Source organism: Aptenodytes forsteri, unplaced genomic scaffold (genome assembly GCF_000699145.1).
Source record: "Aptenodytes forsteri isolate BGI_AS27 unplaced genomic scaffold, ASM69914v1 Scaffold81, whole genome shotgun sequence".
NCBI lineage: Eukaryota > Metazoa > Chordata > Aves > Sphenisciformes > Spheniscidae > Aptenodytes > Aptenodytes forsteri.
The window spans coordinates 5,560,440-5,580,239 of NW_008795259.1; the positions used below are offsets into that span (position 1 = coordinate 5,560,440).

Genomic DNA, 19,800 nt, shown 5'->3' on the forward strand with positions numbered 1-19,800 from the left:
AGTTATAGTCAACACATAATCAAGAGGATATGTAGGAAATTGCAGTTTTAAATATAAAATGGAAACAGTTCTTGAATTCCCCGTGGCTGAAATGGTATGGTTGAATTTTTAGACAACAGTAAGCTCAGGAATAATGGCTGCAAGTTCTAGCATTATGTTTTAGCTTTCTTAGGACACTTGAACAAAGAGAAGAGTTTAGATTAACAGTACTCGTCACTAATTCATCTTGAAGTACGTTATTTGAGAACTTTCTTTTCATTTCCTCACATGCTTTGAAGGTAGGATATTGTGTCTTTCTCTTGATCCTTGCATACTTTCAAAATCCTTGCTCTGATTTCCTACATCATTCCAAAGTTCATACTTGCTGTATGTCTCGTTCTTTTTGTTATGATTTTTTGAAGATAGAGTTTTAAAACTGAATTTAGCAACAGCAACAAATAGAAAATTAGTTGGCTGAAAGTTAATCATGGTCACTTTTTCTAAAAATATACAAATTTTTGGTTTAGCCTTTATTCCACAAAACTCTGGGATCTGTGCTGATCTGTGAATCATCTCAAAACAGTCCCTGCATGGTGAGATCTTTCTTTGCTATTTAGTTACTGGCTTAAAGTAATTTTTGAAACTTACAATCTAAGGTGCTTGAGTTTCCAGAATTCCTTAGTTTTGGCATTCTCCTTAACTTGCCTGATAGCTGTGGGTGATTAAATTATAGTCTTCCATCGAGGACAGGTCAGATTTGAAATACAAATAAACATACATTTGAGACTGTAGTTTCAGGAACCTTCAAACTGTGCTGTGACAATTTAGTATCTCGCATAAAACTTAGAGGAGGAGAGATTTTACATCTAGGATGCCTTTTGTTAGCTTGAGGTTCTGCAGAGGATAAAGCTGTGTATAATCAAAGGACTGGGCATTATGACCATGGATAACTTTATACCAAGTGTGAGAGCCACCTTGAATCTAACAACATTTTGTCTTACTTTTCTAGGGAATACAAGGAGAACATTAAAAAAGTTGACGAGGGTGTAAAAGAAATTGCTTCGATGATTGACAATTTCTATGGAAATGATGGAAAAACTGCATTTATTTTAACTTCTGACCATGGAATGACAGATTGGGGTGAGTCTTAAAATGTTGAGTCAGCTGAGTTTATGGGCGAGTATCTGGAGTGTGATTAGAGCTCTGTCCCATTAGAAGCTTTGGAGCCTCTACTTTGATTTGATATCCTAAGTGTTGCTTGTATATGAAACCCATGCAAATTACGAAATGGTTAATTGGCTGCAGGGGCCCTCATCAGCCCTGTGACAGCTGAGTTGCATATCTGGACAGAAAAAAGAAAATTAATAGGGTAAAACTTAACTCCCTTAGTGGCTGCTAGTAGGGATAAAAAGACTTGAATACCACCTCTGTCAGAGCCTCCCTGTAGAAAACTAGCCCAAGCAGGAGGAGATTGTGTTATTTGGCTGCCAATAGCAAAGTTGGTCTTGTTCTAGCCCATGTGGGAGATATAGTTTTCACTTTGGTGCTCTGAAGCACCTGGAGAAGGTGGTAAATCTGTCCAGGAGCTGGTGAAAAACTTGAGGGGGGGGATCTTTTTGCTTATTTTGGCCTTCTAGGCAGAGCAGAAAGGATGGGACTGCTGTGTGATCTTTCTAGAGGAGACTGGTGCTGGAGACTAGGTGGAGCAGCTGAGAGTACAGAGAGTGAGGCAGGTGGCCAGCCAGGCTGGTATCCACAGAGGGCATTTGTGAAGGGCATGACCACAGCGGCTGAATGACTTGAGGCAATTTTGGCGTAAGTAGGTTAAGGGCAGATGAGAAGTTTACGGTGGTGAACCCATTTAGACAATTTTTTTTTCCTCCTTTTTCTTTTTTCAATAATTTTAAGAACACTCCTGTCCTTGTGTGCAAGTGATAAGTCTCTCTTCCAATGCTGTGTGTGTTTGTAACTCCTAACTGTGATACTTTTGAACCAAGGATGCTTCAGGCATAGTCTTGGCAAAATTCAGCATCTTATTCTGTGTGTGAAATCCTAAACTTTTTAAATGGAAGGGATGCAGACTTTTTCTGTCATCAGAGATGACAAAAATATTCATATATTTATTCAAAATCAGCCTAATTAGCATCTGCTCATTTGCAAAATAGTCCATTTTGAGTATTATTTACTGTTGAGCTGATTGCCACTTGCAATAAAATTTTAATTCTGGCATATATTTTTTTGTCTATTTCAAGTAATCATTTCATAATGTTTTTATAAGGGAGGTGTGTATATATTTTTATATATTTATATGATATATGGTCATAGGGACTTCAGGAGGTCCAACCACCTACTCAAAGCAGGATCGGCTTTGGGATCAGACACAGTTGCTTGGGCTTTATCCAGCAGGGCCTTTAAAACCTCCAAGGCTGGAGCCTACGCGACCCCTTTGGGCAGCCTGTTCTGCTGCTTGCCTGCCCTCATGGCAGGGGAAAAGGTTTTCTTTATCTGCAATCTGAACCTCCTTTGTTTCAACTTATGCCTGTTCTCTTTCATCCTCCCATCATGTACCGCAGTGAGACCCTGGCTCCATCTTCTCTCAAACCCCCTTGCAGTGGGGTACAGGCAAGATGCTCTGTTACATCCTCCCTAAAGCCATTTCTTCTCCAGGCTGAACAAGTCCCAGTCCCTTAGCCTCTCCTCACAGGACAAGTGCTCGTCCTACCAATTTGGAGGCCCCCCACTGAGCTCATTCCAGATGGTTGATGTCTTTCCTGTAGTGGAGGGGCCCACAATTGGATCCAATGCCTAGAGGTTATCTCACAGGTACTGAGTTAGAGGAGGATAATCCCTTCCCTGGACCGTGCTCCTGTTAACGCAGCCTGGGGTGCTGTTGGTCTTCCTCGCTGCCAGAGTGTGCTGCTGGGGTGTTCTCGTTATGTACTGGATCCTTTGAAGGAGGAATAAAAGGTGATAGGAGTAACTCTTCAGGCTTTGAGAACCACTGGTCTGTCATAGTTTTCTGTCATCTCTTTCTGTCTTGAAGAAAAAGCTTGATCTTCTGCCAGAAGATCAACTTTAAAGTTGACTTCAGTGAGTCCGAGAGCAAACCCAGAGATGATGCTCAGGCCATAGCCAGCAGTCAGAAGGCTAGTTCAGTAGCTTTTTATTTGAGCTTGTAGTATCAGCAACTGCTGCAGTCTTTCAGTGGTTTTTTGCAGCATGGGATGTGCACCAGTTTTAAAATAAATTAAAAATTAAAAGGGCAGGGGGGACCTATTAGGGAAGAGAACATGTTCTGAACTTGACGTGATCAAAGAAACTGTGGTTGTTGGCAAAGACCAATAAAATCACTTGCTTTCTCAGTCTGACTCCATGATGTTGCTTTAAGCTGATCTCAGATGGAACTGCTGAGCACCAACATAGGTGGTCCCACACCCACCCTCACCTTGGCCACTTGTTCCTGCTACCATCCTGGCACAAGTACTACTGTGTGGTACGCTGGACCAGAGAACAGAAAACTAAACAGCAGCACTGTTTCCCTCCCTTTACCCCTGAAAAGGTGTGTTTGGAGGGTGCTGAGAGGTGGAACAGGGAACTGACCCAGCTGAAAATTAAATATTTTTTTTCCCCCCTCTTATAATTCAGATCAGGCTGAAACCTGGTTCTTATTACAGGGGGAGGGTGGATACAGCTGCCTCTTTCAGCTGTATCTGCCTTAAAGTATTCATGGAGGCAGAGTCTCAGTAAAATGCTGATGGAGCTGGTGGCTTGGCTAAAATGAAAGCTCACCAAAAATTGCACTTTCCTCCTGCAATAGAAGGAAATAACTGATGCCTGGAAGATGGAGGAAGCGCTGTCTCCATCTGCTTTTTTCCCAAGCTCTGCAAAGAAGAGCAATTGTTGCTGCTTTTGAGCCCAGAGAGTGCCTTCCAAGCGATTTCTGAACATCGGAAATCTTATTCCCATACCTGTATGTTCTTAAGCTTAGGGCTGTTTAAGGAAAGGAAAGCTGGCTCTTCAGCTCTGCCATAGTGATTGTCGTACAGCCTCAATGCTATTCCCAATTCTGGTTTGTTTGGTTTTTTTTTTAAAAAAAAAAAAAAGCTGTCCTTAAGACAGTGTTATTCTCTGTCCTTTGTATACAGACACACAGAGAGGGAAGAGTGTGTGTCTATGCAAATACAAGGAAAATGTATAATCTTGTAGACCATGCAGTGACCGGCATAGGTTTTGTATAACAATGTCATTCCCTTTGAGACTGGGTTATCTCACTGCTGTGGTACCTCACCCACTGAGTTCAATGACCAGTGTTTCTTTCAAGCTTGTGTGGCTTCTGCTTCAGTGCAGCAGCTGTTGAGACATCACAGTTTTAAAGCTTTTTCCTTTTGGCAGCTGATATGTTAATCTGGAGGGAATTAATTTCCCCGGGGAAGGAAGTCATGTTTTATCAACTTAAGGAGTGTGCTACCAGGCTTTAAAACCTTAAAAATGAACTTGTATCACTGGGGAAAGGATGACAGTTGCAATGTATATTGTCTCCTGGTTTTGAAATGGAAGTCTAATCCTTACCTGGGGACCAGAGATCAGTTCTATGTGATTTTTTTGGGCACATGCTTAACTTTACTCAAATCAACCATCCCTGGTTTCCATGGGATGCTCAGGATAGCACACGCACGTGTTTTGAGCAGGTAACTCCTCTACAGCTTGAGGTTTTCAAATACTTTGGCTTTAGTTTCTGTATGTTAACAGTTTGGGTTTTTTAATATACAAAGTTATATCTTTATAGGCTTGACTTAAGTGGTATCGATTTCCCAACTTGCAACTTGAATTTAGCCTTTATTGTTAGTGGCATAAAAACAAGCTATGAAGCTGGAATAGGTTGTCTGTAACAGGATTTTTGTATGTGTACTGTAACAAGAACTTAGTACATTTGTACATATATATAGGTTTTGTTTGTTTTTACACCATGTGTCTTAAAGTTTACACTTTTTTTTTTTGTTTGGTGTATCTTAGGATCCCATGGAGCTGGTCATCCCTCAGAAACTTTAACACCACTGATTGTTTGGGGTGCTGGGGTGAATTATCCACAGAAAGTAACATCCCAGTTCTTTGAAGATAATTTTTTGAAAGGTAGGTAAAATATAAAACTTAAGTGCAAGATTTTGGTGGAAAGGGAGGTGTTTAACCATTACACCTGTTGATCTTCACTGACTTTTGTTCCATTACAGTAAATATGACTTGCTTTGTGTGGTGTGGAAAGAAAAGGTGACAGGGCATGCCTATGGAAGATATTGCAAAATTGGGTAGATAATATCAGAGTCGGTTTTCTTTTCTAATCATAGAGTTGAAGACTTTCTCTCTTTCAGTACTGGAGGCTATTCATACTCCTAAAACTTCGTTCCAGAGGAGACTTAATTCTTAGGAAGACTCCCAGAGGTTAAAAGCTATTTGTACAGAAACATGATAAGCTGACATGTCCTAAGACTCTTTTCTAGCTTCACAGCACAACCCTGGGGACTTTCTGGAATATCAATGGATTTCTAGAACCATTTGTGATTAAACTGTGCAAGCTCTTCCTCTTTCATGTGACCCATTCTTGTAGCCTGTTCTGTTTCTTAAGGTGCCTTGAATCTGTCAGGTTGTTACTTGCAATCAGTGAGGTAATGACTTTCTATTTTATTGGATTGTTTGTCAAGCTACATCAGAGAAGAGAAAACAGGCAAAAATGACTTCAGCCCTGAGGTCTTAACCCTGCCCTGCTCTTGAAAAGGTATTTGGTAACAGATTAGACAAACAGGACTTCTCAGATATAGACCATGCAAACATTTCACTCTTTGTGATTAACTGCTGCTATAAAACTATGACATCTTTGACAAAATTGAAAATGAGTTGTAGAATAAAAAATAGAAAACAGAGTAAAACCAACTGATTTTGGTGTCTGTGATGGCGATCTGCAAGAATTCTAAGGACACTTGTTGTTTCTAAGGGTTGATCTGTAATAGTTGATTTTTACAGCTGTCAGTTTCCTTGATTCTTACCAGCTTTAGTACAAACCTCAGTGTTTGATTTCATGTAGTGATGAAAATGGTGTGAGAGCATTTCAAAAAAGATGAGTATTGAGCTGACTTCCAGGTACACAATAGGGAAAGCTTTTTGGCTGTCATCTGTTAGGAAATGTGTATTTTCTTAAAGGAGGGAATGTGTCTGCACCCTGCTGTGCCTGCTTCATTTTTTCCTGCTGATGGTTTAAAAAAAAAAAAAAAGACAAACCAACAATCAGACAAAAAACCAAACACCCCAAAGCAAACATCAGAAACTCCTCCCTTCATTCTGGACTTGCTCTGCAGCTTCCCAGCTGTCGAGCATGTTGTTGGTCTGTTTAGACACTACCTTTACAGGTTCTTAATTGCCGGGGTAATCTCTATTGGAGATTTGAGTCTCTCTGAGTATCTTGGGAGTTTGAATCTCTATTTGAGTAATAAGTATCTTCTTAAAAACTGACTATTCTCTCTATGGTAGTACATTATAGCTTCTAGTAGGCTACGTAGCTTAAAAGTAAAGAAAAAATTGTTGAAATGGAACTTGGCACTTTCGCAGGTCAATACAGTTCAGCTACTCCATTAAGTTACAATCCCAGGTATTTTCACAAAGCTAGCATATGAAAGAAAAGATGCTTAAAAGAGGTCTCTTGAAGAGTTCTTTGAATTTGCCTTTCCTGCTCCATACAAATGCAGCTGAGATTGTGCAGGAGAGGAGAGCGTTTTCAAGACTGCTGTGTCACTGATGTATGCGGGTGTCTGACTTATATTTGTGATTGCATGCACCAATGTTCAAGTTCTTGCATCTATTGACAGTCCTTCCTAATTTCTCCGAGTTCATGGAAACAGCAGAATATTTCTAATGCTGACAAACTTCTTATGCTCTGTTCAGTGCAAGCAGGCTGTAGGCAGCTCAGTGAATTGTCTCTCCTCTCATCATTGCCATTGAGGGTCGATACCCCCAAAGGCAGTGCCAACAGGCAGGACTTAGTCTGTCCAATTTGTCATAGAAAGATTAATGTGCTCCTTGGATGGGCGGAAGGGCACAGTGTCTGCTCTGGGATGACAGCCTTCTCCTCATCAGTCCCTTCACCTGTGCTCTGCCTTCCCTCAGGCCTGGCCATGCAATCATAGAATGATAGAATGGTTTGGGTTGGAAGCGACCTTAAAGATCATCTAGTTCCAACCCCCCTGCCATGGGCAGGGACACCTTCCACTAGACTAGGTTGCTCAAAGCCTCATCCAACCTGGCCTTGAACACTTCCAGGGATAGGGCATCCACAACTTCTCTGGGCAACCTGTTCTAGTGCCTCACCACCCTCATAGTGAAGGATTTCTTCCTTATATCTAATCTAAATCTACCCTTTTTCAGTTTAAAGCCATTACCCCTTGTCCTATCCCTACATGCCCTTGTAAAAAGTCCCTCTCCAGCTTTCTTGTAGGCCCCCTTCGGGTACTGGAAGGTTGCTATAAGGTCTCCCTGAAGCCTTCTCTTCTCCAGGCTGAACAACCCCAACTCTTTCAACCTGTCTTCACAGGAGAGGTGCTCCAGCCCTCTGATCATCTTTGTGGCCCTTCTTTGGACCTGCTCCAACAGGTCCATGTCCTGCTTAAGGTGGGGGCCCCAGAGCTTAACACAGTAGTCCAGGTGGGGTCCTGGAGACCGCTGCATGAGAGCAGAGTAGAGGGGGAGAATCACTTCCCTCGACGTGCTTGTCACACTTCTTTTGATGCAGCCCAGGATATGGTTGGCTTTCTGGGCTGCAAGCGCATATTGCCAGGTCATGTTGACCTTCTCATCAACCAACACCCCCAAGTCCTTCTCCTCAGGGCTGCTCTGAATCCATTCTCTGCCCAGCCTATATTTGTGTTTGGGATTGCCCCGACCCATGTGCAGGACCTCGCACTTGGCCTTGTTGAACTTCATGTGGTTTGCACAGGCCCACCTCTCTAGCCTGTTAAGGTCCCTCTGGATGGCACTCCTTCCCTCCATGACCACACCACACAGCTTGGTGTCGTCAGCAAACTTGCTGAGGGTGCACTCAATCCCACTGTCCATGTTGCCGACAAAGATGTTAAACAGCACCGGTCTCAATACCTACCCCTGACGAATGCCACTTGTCACTGGTCTCCACTTGGATATTGAGCCATTGACTGCAACTCTTTGAGTGTGACCATCCAGCCAATTCCTTATCCACCGAATGGTCCATCTGTCAAATCCATGTCTCTCCATTTTAGAGACGAGGATGTCATGCAGGACAGTGTCAAATGCTTTGGACAAGTCCAGGTAGATGACGTCAGTTGCTCTTCCTTTATCCACCAATGCTGTACCTGTGTCATAGAAGGCCACCAAATTTGTCAGGCATGATTTGCCCTTAATGAAGCCATGCTGGCTGTCACCAATCATCTTGGAAAGATTTGTGATGGCAGCCCTGCAACTTGTGAGCGACGTGTAGTATTACGCATTTGGCTGTTGGCTTGACCCCTCTTCAGAAAGAAAGAGAATACAGAGCTGCTCCCCGCCTCCTCAGTGCAGGCCCCACCAGGTGGCCCTGGAGCACGAGTCCAGAGGAGCTTGTAGGTGAAGGCACAGCCTTCTGCAGCAGAAGTACGTGGGGTGGTTGTTTTCATCTATACACATCCCTGTTTTGGAGGGGGTTCAGCCTGCTTTGCCATGGTTGAGGGAGTTCAGTGTACCCCTTCACTGGTTTTGCTTCTGTAAGGTTTTACGTGAGATTTTCTTTGGTTCATGTAGCCTCAGCCTCTTCTTGAACTGGTGCTACCCTGCTGTTTCCCCTGGACTGTTTGCATCTGACTGCCCAGCGGGCTGCAGTAAAAGCAGGGCAGGATAAAGAAAAAAAAAAACCTTATCAAGTGGGTGGAAAACTCTGCGTAGCACTGTACAGGAAACCTAGACAGTGAGCTGGAATTGTAAACCAGTGTGGGCAGCACGTACACCCAAGGCATCTCAGTCCTGGGAGTTACAGCCTGGACTGGCTGGTCTGCAGGTGTGTCCCAGTCCTTGGGAGCTCCTGGGCTCAGTGTCTTACAGCTCCTGGTCCAAGGCAGATGACTTCAAGTCTGTGCCTTTTGGGAATATCTGAGTAGGAGAAGCAGAGATGTAAAAGCTTCTGACAAAGCTAGATGTTTCTATAGCAGAGCTACAGTTTCTTCCTGCCTTAAGCACGTTGTGTGCGTGTAGACAGTTTTCCAACATTTTTTATTGGAAAACGTTATTTAAAGGAAAACAAACAATGCATTTATATAATAGAAATATGGGTGAAAGTCTGTATCTCTAGAAATATAAACCCATTTCCTTTTCTGGGAAGCAAAAGGAAGCAAACTTGCTCATTTCGGTGTGAGTTTAACACAATTCATGATTAATGCTGACAATAGTTCCCCTGCGTTGCCATGGGAACTCACTGTAACTATGTCTCGCTGCTGTTCAGGTACATGGCTGCTCTTTAGGGTGCTCTTGGGACCAAATAACAGTGGATCTGTATTCAGACCCCAAAGCTAGCAGTGGTATGAACTAATTGCTGAAAATAAGTTTGGTACATGCAATGCTGCAAATGTGGATTTTTCCTGTATTGGGCCGTTTTCAGCTGAGACAGGTTTGGGTCTGGCACAGACGGTGTATCGAAAGACGAAGAAAGGGTGGTATGGTCTAGGATTTGAATGCCTGTTCAGAGAAAATAAATGAGATTGAGCCAGACCTTTGAATGATGGTTTACCAGTATTCTTCATGAAGCCTGTTTCTGGTGCATTTAAACTTGCACTTCACATAAACCCAAAGGATAATTTTGGGCAACATGGCTACACTGTCAGTGGTCTGAGGTACTAAGCAGACTCCTGCTTCCGTCTGTGCTGTTTCTGCGGTGTCATTTCAGCAAGCGGCGTTAGCAGGGCGGTGACTGGCCCATTTAGCTTTCTGTGTGTACTGAGGAAGGTGGCTGTGCCCCTGTTGCTAACACTAAGTTTGGTTCGCAAGTTTAACGTAGGTGCCCCCAACGTCTTTACTGCTGTACTTGAGATCTGCTTTAGGTAGGTCACTGACAGTATTTTAAGTACTGTATCAGCAAGTCTGTTTCAGCCCCTATCGTGTTTTCCTGTGTATCTGATTTTTTTTTTAAGCTTGAATTAAAAAAAAAAGCTGTGTCTCATCTTTTTTGGTTGTTTTGGGGGGGGGGTTTGTTTTTTTTTTTTTCCTGCTCACATTATTACTGTGGGTAGCGGGGCAGCGAATTTAAACATTAGGAAAAGAAGACATGGGGGAAAAAATAAAACCTGCTAAACTCTATTTTTAAATAACTCTCCACCCCCAAAGAAAACAGGCAATTTCTTTATTTCCTTAGAGGCTAATGGAGAGCAGGAAGATACTGTTTTGAACCAGCTTTTTGTATGATGTACTGCAGCTTTAGGGGCTTGTACATTTGGCTCTGTCTCTGCCTTCATTGTAGTTGTTATGATTGCCAAATCGTTGAACTTTTCCCTTGAGCTCGCTCTTGGCCGGTATTGCTTATGGCAGACATGAAGTATGTTTGTACCACTCTGTACCAGTATATTGGGGACCTTGGGTTAACCTTTTTTAAAAACTATTGAAGAGATTTAAACAGCCCTTCTCCTAAACGCAAGTTTGAGTCTTTTAATTGGCACAGGAAGTAATACATCACTTTCTATACTGTACTGAAAAAAAATAAAAACCTTGGACTTTCTTCAACTGATCTGGGTCACAATTGCAGGCAGCAATTTATCCTGATGGATAAAAGAAAATGTGAACTGAAACGAATGCATTTTATTGTTTCTGCCTGTTGAGTTCCATCTGTAACCCCTCTTGAGCTAGCATCCTACAGGCAAATTATAATTTTCTTTAGTAACAGCACTTTACTGAAAACGGCAACAAGACATTAAATGGCAACTGAATTATCCCTTTCAAATCTGTGTAGATCAGCTGTTCATGTGCTCTGTTATTTCTTGCAGAATGGAAACTGGAGAACTTGAAGAGGCTGGATGTCAATCAGGTATCAAACATATCTATTTTAATAGCTCATAAATTTTCACCTTAAATTATGAGTTTTGTGTGATTTAAACTGATTAATGGAATTTGAGTGAATGATCACACTGATGTAGCATTTCCCTGGAATGCGTTACTTAAATGTTAGAGTTGCAGGAACTGCACCCATACTGAACGTAATATGAAAAAGTTTAAATTGCTTGTTAATCCATGTGGCAGCTATGTACAACTTCTCTTCCTGAAGATGCATTATCACGCTATTTTTAGTTATGTGATCATATGCCATTGTAGAAGGAGTGCAGTACAATATGCCAGGTACTCCTTGAAAACTCAGTGCGTTATCTGAAAGTAATTGGAATAGCATCTAACATGTTTTCAGAGTGGGATTTGCTTTTGCAAACCTTTAGAAGTAATTTGTGATTCTTTCCCTCTACTTTCTACTTCAAAACTGTTCTGGAGCTGAGCTTACACCTTGGTGTCTCCTATGAAGGTGCCCAGCTACTTATAAAGAAAGCATGGTCTGATGACCATGTTTCCCAAGTTAGTGGGCATCTGCTGTATGCTTTTTGCTACACTTAAGTTATCCATGCGTATGTTCAGTGTAGGTTTTCAGAGTTATCTATTTCACTGTCTATATTTTGTCACTTTTTCCAGAAGTTGCTATCATCATTGAATCAAAACCAATTCTTGCTATACTGTTAAACTGTTTTTTTTTCAACAGGGACTGTGATTATGGCCCAGCCACTTAGCAATTTAGACAGTTTGTACTGTAAAGGAAGAAAAAAAGGTAGATGACACTAACCCTTGATACTAAATCAGACAAGCTTTTTTAGATCATGATGATAATGCACGTATATGTGTGCACCTGAAGCTTGCTTCTTACTTCCTACCATCCTATGAAACCACATATATAAATAAAAGACTCTAAACCTGCTAAAACAAAGGAAATAAACTTGTGCTAGAAGGTTGAATTTGTGAATGTTCTGGATCAGCTGCTTTCAGCAAAGCCTTGGCACAAAATTAGAGATTAATTTTCCTCTCAAGGTTGGCAGGAGTTATGGGGATGTCATTTTGAGACTGTATAGAAGTATTGAGTGTTGCTTTGTTCTGGGTAACGGAGTCCCCAAAGACAGAGCTTTTGTCCAATATTCTGTGGTACATGTGGAGTTACGGGTAAAAATAGCAAGCTGGACTTCTGCTTACTGTTACACCTGCTTTGTCCTCTACAAATAATGGTTTGGAGTCTCCTTCCACACAGTAGATCTGAGGCTGGAGCAGTGCCTGTAGCTTCAGTGTAGTTTCTTCAGATTTATGTTGGAGAAACAAAGCTTTTTGGTGCATAGTTTTATATAAAAGGAAAATAGAAACCTGGTGAGAGCCAGTGTTTATCATCAGAAGTAGAAGGTACTGGTAACTTATTTTATGAGAAGCCTTGGTGTAGATTGAGGGGCCTTCTTGAGGGCTGACTGGACACACAAAAGTGCAGAATCCCCCTCTGAAGGGGAGAAGGTGAGTAATCGGCACCGTGGAAACACGGGATAAGGAGTGCTGTGAAAAGCAGTATATTCAGTGTACTGCTTAAAACTGTAAATATGAAATTAGTTCTTTCTGTGGTATAAATAGTCATAAAAAGTCGTATACCTCTGAGTGCGGTGAAGGAGGTACTAAATTCCTGTGAATAAATACAGTGGGGTTTTACTAAATGTATTTTTGAAGGCTTATCAGTAGTGGAGCCTCACATTTTGAATCTAATCATGCCATGATGACTACTGGAAACTAAAAAAAAAAAAAAAATTATAAAGGAGTTTTGTGTGTCATAACTTCACAGTATTATACCATTTACTTTTGTAAATGCAGATACATTAAAATTAAACTGAATTTATTAGCTGTAGAAGCTGGAACTATCTTAAAATGGGGATGCTTCTATTTGCACAGGCTGATATAGCACCGCTGATGGCTTCCCTTATTGGTGTGCCTTTCCCCCTGAATTCTGTGGTAAGAAGTACAAACGTTTTTCCATATTATAGAAATCTGCTCGCAAAGAGGTTTTGGGGACAAGACTTGAGGCGTGTGAGGGGGAAGATTATAAATTCGGAAAAGTGCTGTAGGGTATGGGAAAGGTAGATGACACTAACCCTTGATACTAAATCAGACAAGCTTTTTTAGATCATGATGATAATGCACGTATATGTGTGCACCTGAAGCTTGCTTCTTACTTCCTACCATCCTATGAAACCACATATATAAATAAAAGACTCTAAACCTGCTAAAACAAAGGAAATAAACTTGTGCTAGAAGGTTGAATTTGTGAATGTTCTGGATCAGCTGCTTTCAGCAAAGCCTTGGCACAAAATTAGAGATTAATTTTCCTCTCAAGGTTGGCAGGAGTTATGGGGATGTCATTTTGAGACTGTATAGAAGTATTGAGTGTTGCTTTGTTCTGGGTAACGGAGTCCCCAAAGACAGAGCTTTTGTCCAATATTCTGTGGTACATGTGGAGTTACGGGTAAAAATAGCAAGCTGGACTTCTGCTTACTGTTACACCTGCTTTGTCCTCTACAAATAATGGTTTGGAGTCTCCTTCCACACAGTAGATCTGAGGCTGGAGCAGTGCCTGTAGCTTCAGTGTAGTTTCTTCAGATTTATGTTGGAGAAACAAAGCTTTTTGGTGCATAGTTTTATATAAAAGGAAAATAGAAACCTGGTGAGAGCCAGTGTTTATCATCAGAAGTAGAAGGTACTGGTAACTTATTTTATGAGAAGCCTTGGTGTAGATTGAGGGGCCTTCTTGAGGGCTGACTGGACACACAAAAGTGCAGAATCCCCCTCTGAAGGGGAGAAGGTGAGTAATCGGCACCGTGGAAACACGGGATAAGGAGTGCTGTGAAAAGCAGTATATTCAGTGTACTGCTTAAAACTGTAAATATGAAATTAGTTCTTTCTGTGGTATAAATAGTCATAAAAAGTCGTATACCTCTGAGTGCGGTGAAGGAGGTACTAAATTCCTGTGAATAAATACAGTGGGGTTTTACTAAATGTATTTTTGAAGGCTTATCCAGTAGTGGACCTCACATTTTGAATCTAATCATGCCATGATGACTACTGGAAACTAAAAAAAAAAAAAAATTATAAAGGAGTTTTGTGTGTCATAACTTCACAGTATTATACCATTTACTTTTGTAAATGCAGATACATTAAAATTAAACTGAATTTATTAGCTGTAGAAGCTGGAACTATCTTAAAATGGGGATGCTTCTATTTGCACAGGCTGATATAGCACCGCTGATGGCTTCCCTTATTGGTGTGCCTTTCCCCCTGAATTCTGTTTATAAAGGAGTTTTGTGTGTCATAACTTCACAGTATTATACCATTTACTTTTGTAAATGCAGATACATTAAAATTAAACTGAATTTATTAGCTGTAGAAGCTGGAACTATCTTAAAATGGGGATGCTTCTATTTGCACAGGCTGATATAGCACCGCTGATGGCTTCCCTTATTGGTGTGCCTTTCCCCCTGAATTCTGTGGTAAGAAGTACAAACGTTTTTCCATATTATAGAAATCTGCTCGCAAAGAGGTTTTGGGGACAAGACTTGAGGCGTGTGAGGGGGAAGATTATAAATTCGGAAAAGTGCTGTAGGGTATGGGGACTGCTTGTAGTTTTAGCTTTATGTATATGTCTTCAGAGCATAAACTCAATCTTTTATATATTGTATAGTGCTTTCAATTGGAAAGGCAGCTGATTCTCTTCTAATCTGCAACTTTATACTCTTGAGCTACATAAAAATTTTTTGTTACTTTGGTTTTTAGGGATGGTAAAAATGCAATATGGTTTGAATAACACTTGATTTTGATCATGAAAGCTGAGCCTGTAAACAAGCTGGTTCCTGCAATTTAATGCTTAATTATTTCTTGTTTAAACTAGTGTACTTTCTTCATATGGTATCTTGTGCCTCTAACTTAGTGAACAGTGAGTGCCCTCACTGTGAGATGGCTCTTTCTTTGAATTTCCTTCATATATTATTACATAGTCCAAAGGTTGTCTCATAAATATCTAATTGACAATTAGCATTACATTAGTGTGCTTTCATGCTGCTTGTTTCATTTTTAAAACACTTATTTACAGCACATTTCTCGAAATATTTCTTCTGGAGACTCTGCCCCAAATTCTGTCCCCCTATCCTGCACTCACTGCTGGTCACGTGAGGAAAGCTGCCCAACATAGGGTGGCAGAGGAACTGCTCGCTTTCCCATCATGAGTACTGGGTGAGTCAGGCCCAGGCATGTCTTTTAATGGAAGACTTTTAGGTATTTCAAAAATGGCTTCTAATTAGAAGTTGAGGTTGTATTACTATATAGTATATACTTTAATAATGACTTCTTTTATTTACCTTTTTTGCATTTCTGTAGGAGCTGGGATATTATGAACAGTCCCTGTAAAGTTGAGAAATTATGCAAGAATAGTATTTTCAAAGGAATTACAGTAGTTATTTCAGCAGTAATTTGAAGTATTCTTACTGCTCATTTGGTCTGCCATTCAGTTAGAGAAATTCCTGTTTCTTCATTTACATTTTTTTATGTATAGATGTATTTTCTTCCCCAGGGAACTCTGCCTCTTGAATATCTGAACAATAGTGCTCATTTCAAAGCAGAGAGCATGTTTACCAATGCTGTTCAGATTCTCGAGCAATTTAAGGTAACTAAACATATGGTAAAGAAAAATATTTCTTTGAATAATACTTGGTGCTGTGTGTAAAAATAATTATACTAGGACATATGCTGTATATAGCTTGCTGTAATTCAAAGGACTAAAATTTAATGCGCATACTGGGTGATGTTGGTTGACTAGCTGTGAGCCATATCTGAAGGAGTTTGAAAGACTCTAATGAACACCTTTTTTGAAAGGAGAATGAGTAACTTTTTTCTTGATTCTTAACATAAATGCTGATGTTTATTGATGTTAGTGTAAACCTACTTGCAGTGTGTAGGTAGAATCTGAGTGCTGATACCTGAAAAGGGAAATAATGCCTTTGCAACAGGGGCTGGGAGACAAGGCTGTAAGTCAGGATCAGTACACAAACAGATCAAAAAGGTAACAGGCACCTGTCCGTTAAAGAAATGAAATTAGTGGCCTAATTAACTTTTAGCTAATGCTGTTGTATCTGTTGTTTTGCTTTGCAAGTGTTCATCTCTGGCTTCTCTGTCTTGATTCATCTAATATTGGATATTATCATATTATGAGAACACATATGTGGTCCAAACAAAAAAAGGTTCTGTTTCACTAGATGGTGGAATAAGAAACAGTCCAAAATCCAAAAATCACAGTTTTGGCAAGACATAGAAATGCTCTGAGGGAAAAACATCCTCTCCACTCAGGAAGCAGAGCCATGCAAGAACTGTTGCCCTGTCAGGAAATCTGTGTGCTGATAGTGGAACAATGAACTAGCATGAGATCACCTGCAAGAGATTAGCACCTTCAGCACCTTCTGTCCCTTGAATGCCAGGTTCCCAAATGTGTGGATACCAGGTTGGCAGTGTCAGCAGCAGAGTCACTTCCAAATCTATGGTGGAAAGCTGGCATGTAGCAGGGGAAGTGACTGGTGGGCTGGACATGAAGTTGAAGCATGCTGATACAACCTCCACAGTTGGAAGACTTCTGCTCTAAGAATTAAGGATGTGACTCAGGTCTCCCTCAGTTAAATTGGTGTCTTGGGGTTTATTTAAAGAAAAAAAGTTCTGGTCCTCCTTTTCCTTAAGTTTATTTTTATTCTATCATTTTGTAGTGCTAAGTTATCTATTTTCTTGTTGGCTGGCTTGTTTCTAGCATTGTTTTGGAATGATCGTGTGTGAATTTCCTTTGTGTTTCTCTGCTGAAGCAGAAGTAGTGCACTGGCTTAGACATGCCAAGTGGGTTTTTACTTTTCCTGTGATGGACTGACCTGACCACAGTTTGTACTCCCTGAAGAGGATGTTGCCTTGGATGGATAGGATGAGACATGCGGGTTGCTACTTCAAGCTGTCAGATTTTGGGAGCAGTGTGCTTAGAAAGTTCCTGTTTGTGCCTTATGCCAGCAGTCAAACTCAAGTCAGGCTGCTGCAGGAGGCCTTAAAGATGTTTTGAAGGGCCTTGGGCAAAGTGGCTCTGACAGCATCAAAACCTTCTATTTTTATCCATGTGCAGGTTAATCGATCTAACAGCATTGCTTTGGCAATGTTCCCGCAGTGTACTAGTTCCTGTCTGGCATAAATAATACTGGTTTCATTGAGGGAGGTTGTCACTGAAGTGGTAGCACTTCTAGCCGTATCTTCCCTTTATCCTGCAAACTGTAGAAGTCCTTCTGTGGAAATCAGTGGCCGGGGAGTGGTTTGTTTTACCTACTTTAGAGCAGATCTGAGTTTCCAGGAACTCAGAGGAGTTACACATATGGGAGTATAACACCCAGTTTCCTGGACAATATATTGGCAGTGTGATTTCATTCCTTTTCCAAAGTCTTAGAACTCTTCCTGTGACTTTTAGTTTAATTCCTGATACAATTTTTAGTCTTGTTGCAACTTGCATATAATGGTTTAATGCTTTTTTAATGCAGGTTAAGATGAGTCAGAAAAAGGAAACTACACTGTCATTTCTGTTCACACCATTCAAGTAAGTGTCTGTAAAAACTATATGTATTTTACCTGATTTTTTGTCTTATCACTTCGGTATTTCAGTGAGATGCAACAACAGAAATTCAGTCTCTTCAGTCTTTTTTTAAATGATAGAGTTTATCTGACTATGAAACTTTGCATTAGAACTCTATGCAATTAACTTCTATTTAAAAATCCTGGTTAGAAGTAGTTTTTTTTTAAAAAATCTATTCCTTACATTTAGTTTTCCATTAAGGGTTATTTGCCTAAGGTTTTTGACAATATAGCTATATATAGACTGCACAGTTATTTTCACTGACTTTTTTTTTTTTTTTTTTCTTTTGCTATGTTCTTCTAACATTCCTTGGGAGATACAAGTCCCTATAGGGTCAGGAAATACAATCTGTTCTTGTTTATATGTATATAGAAGTTGAACTAAGAATTGTTTCTTCTGTGATTTAAATTCTAATGAAAAACAAACAAAACACCTTGCATCCATAAAAGAAGCTCAAAATCTTTATAATTTGTGCTGCCTATTGTTAGTGTTTCCAGGGCTGTGAAGGAGTCTCTGTAGTGATTTGTGTATCTGCGAGCTCTGTGTTCTAGTGTATAGGGCAGTTACTGACCCGCTCACTCTTCAGCCTTATCCAATTAAAGCTGCTTTTTCCTTTTTCTTTCTCCCCTAAAGGTTTTTGAAAGCTTTGCTATGGGTGCATATGATACTGTTCAGTTCTACTTTCAGTTTGTGGAGTGCTCCAAAAACGCTTTGTCACCGAGAGCAGCTGTTTTCCTTTGGGAAATAAAACTGATGTTAATTAAGATCTTTAAATCATAGCAGCAGTAAAAAGTACTTTAATCTCTTCCTGTGAAGTACATTTAATTGCTAAAAAAGATCGCTGTCTTTCTGAACAGAGATTTACTGTGTTATTTTATACCACTAGCTTCTTCAAAGGGAAAGGTTCAAGACAGTCTCTGAGACACAAGTCAAGTCAATCTTGGGCTCATAATGAATGTTTTAGATCAGATTCTGATTAAGAATGACAGGTGAATTATCAAAGAATTTATTGATCTGTACGGAACAAAAATGCCATATGGAAAGGATGGTCAGTCATCTTTGATTCTGTGGGGAAGGCTAGTAGTTTGATTTCACAGCTCTTGTTTAAATTTTAGCTTTCCCCAAGAAATGAGACTGATTCTGTAAAATAGGATGTGTTTTTCTTAATGCTAAATCTATCTTTAAAGGAACTAAGTGTTATTGATTGCCTTATGGACTGGTGTCTTTCTTTTTTTTATGATATGTTGGATTGTTTTAAGTGGAAATGCCCGAGACATACATCAGTTTGAAAATATGACTAAAACTTGGTATGAACATGTTGTGACTTTGGTATGGTCCATTGCAAAAATAAATTTATTTTACTGTCTTTAGGTATTCTTAAAACTCTTCTGAATCAGAATTTGGGTTAATGGTCCTTCCAGGAAAGGTTTTTGTATGAGACCAAAATAATTCCTTGGATGTGTGAATTACCTTACAAAAGGTGCCTGTGCTTGCATGTTGTATGGGTAAAGACTTTCTTTGGTTCCTCAAGATGATATTGTTTATCTTGGAAAACAGACTCATACCACAGATGGTCACGTTAATGCAAATACTCATCCACAGTGTGCTGGAGGGGGGATGGGGGGGGCGCAGTTTGGCCAGATTCTACTTAGTCTTCACAACTCTCCTTGACTTTCAAAACTTGGCCCGTGTCTGGGAAGCTACCAAGGCACCTTGTCCAACCAGTTACTAATAGTTGGGATGAAGTGGTTGAACACCAACTTATTTTTAAGCAGACAAGTAACTTCCTAGTGCTCCAGCTTGCAGGAACTGAAGGAAAACCTGAGGTAGTTTTAGACATGACCTGTTTACAGATCTATTCCCTCCTTCACATGGAGGTGACTGACTGTGTGTGAGCAGTGAACACAAGCCTGAGCTTCAGCTGCAGGTCATGATCTGATGCATTAGTGTAAGGCAACCCTCATCAGTGCTTCAAGCAAAATTTGTTTGAAGAGTGAGATACTGAGGGAAGGCATGTTCCTCTTTTGCTGGCTTTACTGCAACACTGGTTTTTGGTGGTAGATAAAAGGGTATAGAAGGGTCCAGTTACT

The 19,800-nt window shown here is 40.5% G+C and overlaps 1 protein-coding gene across 1 annotated transcript in view; it reads left to right on the forward strand.

Annotated features, from left to right (window-relative positions):
• Positions 1 to 19,800, forward strand: part of PIGN (phosphatidylinositol glycan anchor biosynthesis class N) — a 96,189-nt gene that overhangs the window by 17,616 nt on the left and 58,773 nt on the right. Inside the window, exons 6-11 of the mRNA XM_009279210.2 lie at positions 989 to 1,119; positions 4,993 to 5,109; positions 10,998 to 11,038; positions 12,967 to 13,026; positions 15,635 to 15,727; positions 17,619 to 17,674. Coding sequence (XP_009277485.1) covers positions 989 to 1,119; positions 4,993 to 5,109; positions 10,998 to 11,038; positions 12,967 to 13,026; positions 15,635 to 15,727; positions 17,619 to 17,674 — 498 coding nt within the window. The remainder of the gene's footprint in view (positions 1 to 988; positions 1,120 to 4,992; positions 5,110 to 10,997; positions 11,039 to 12,966; positions 13,027 to 15,634; positions 15,728 to 17,618; positions 17,675 to 19,800) is intronic.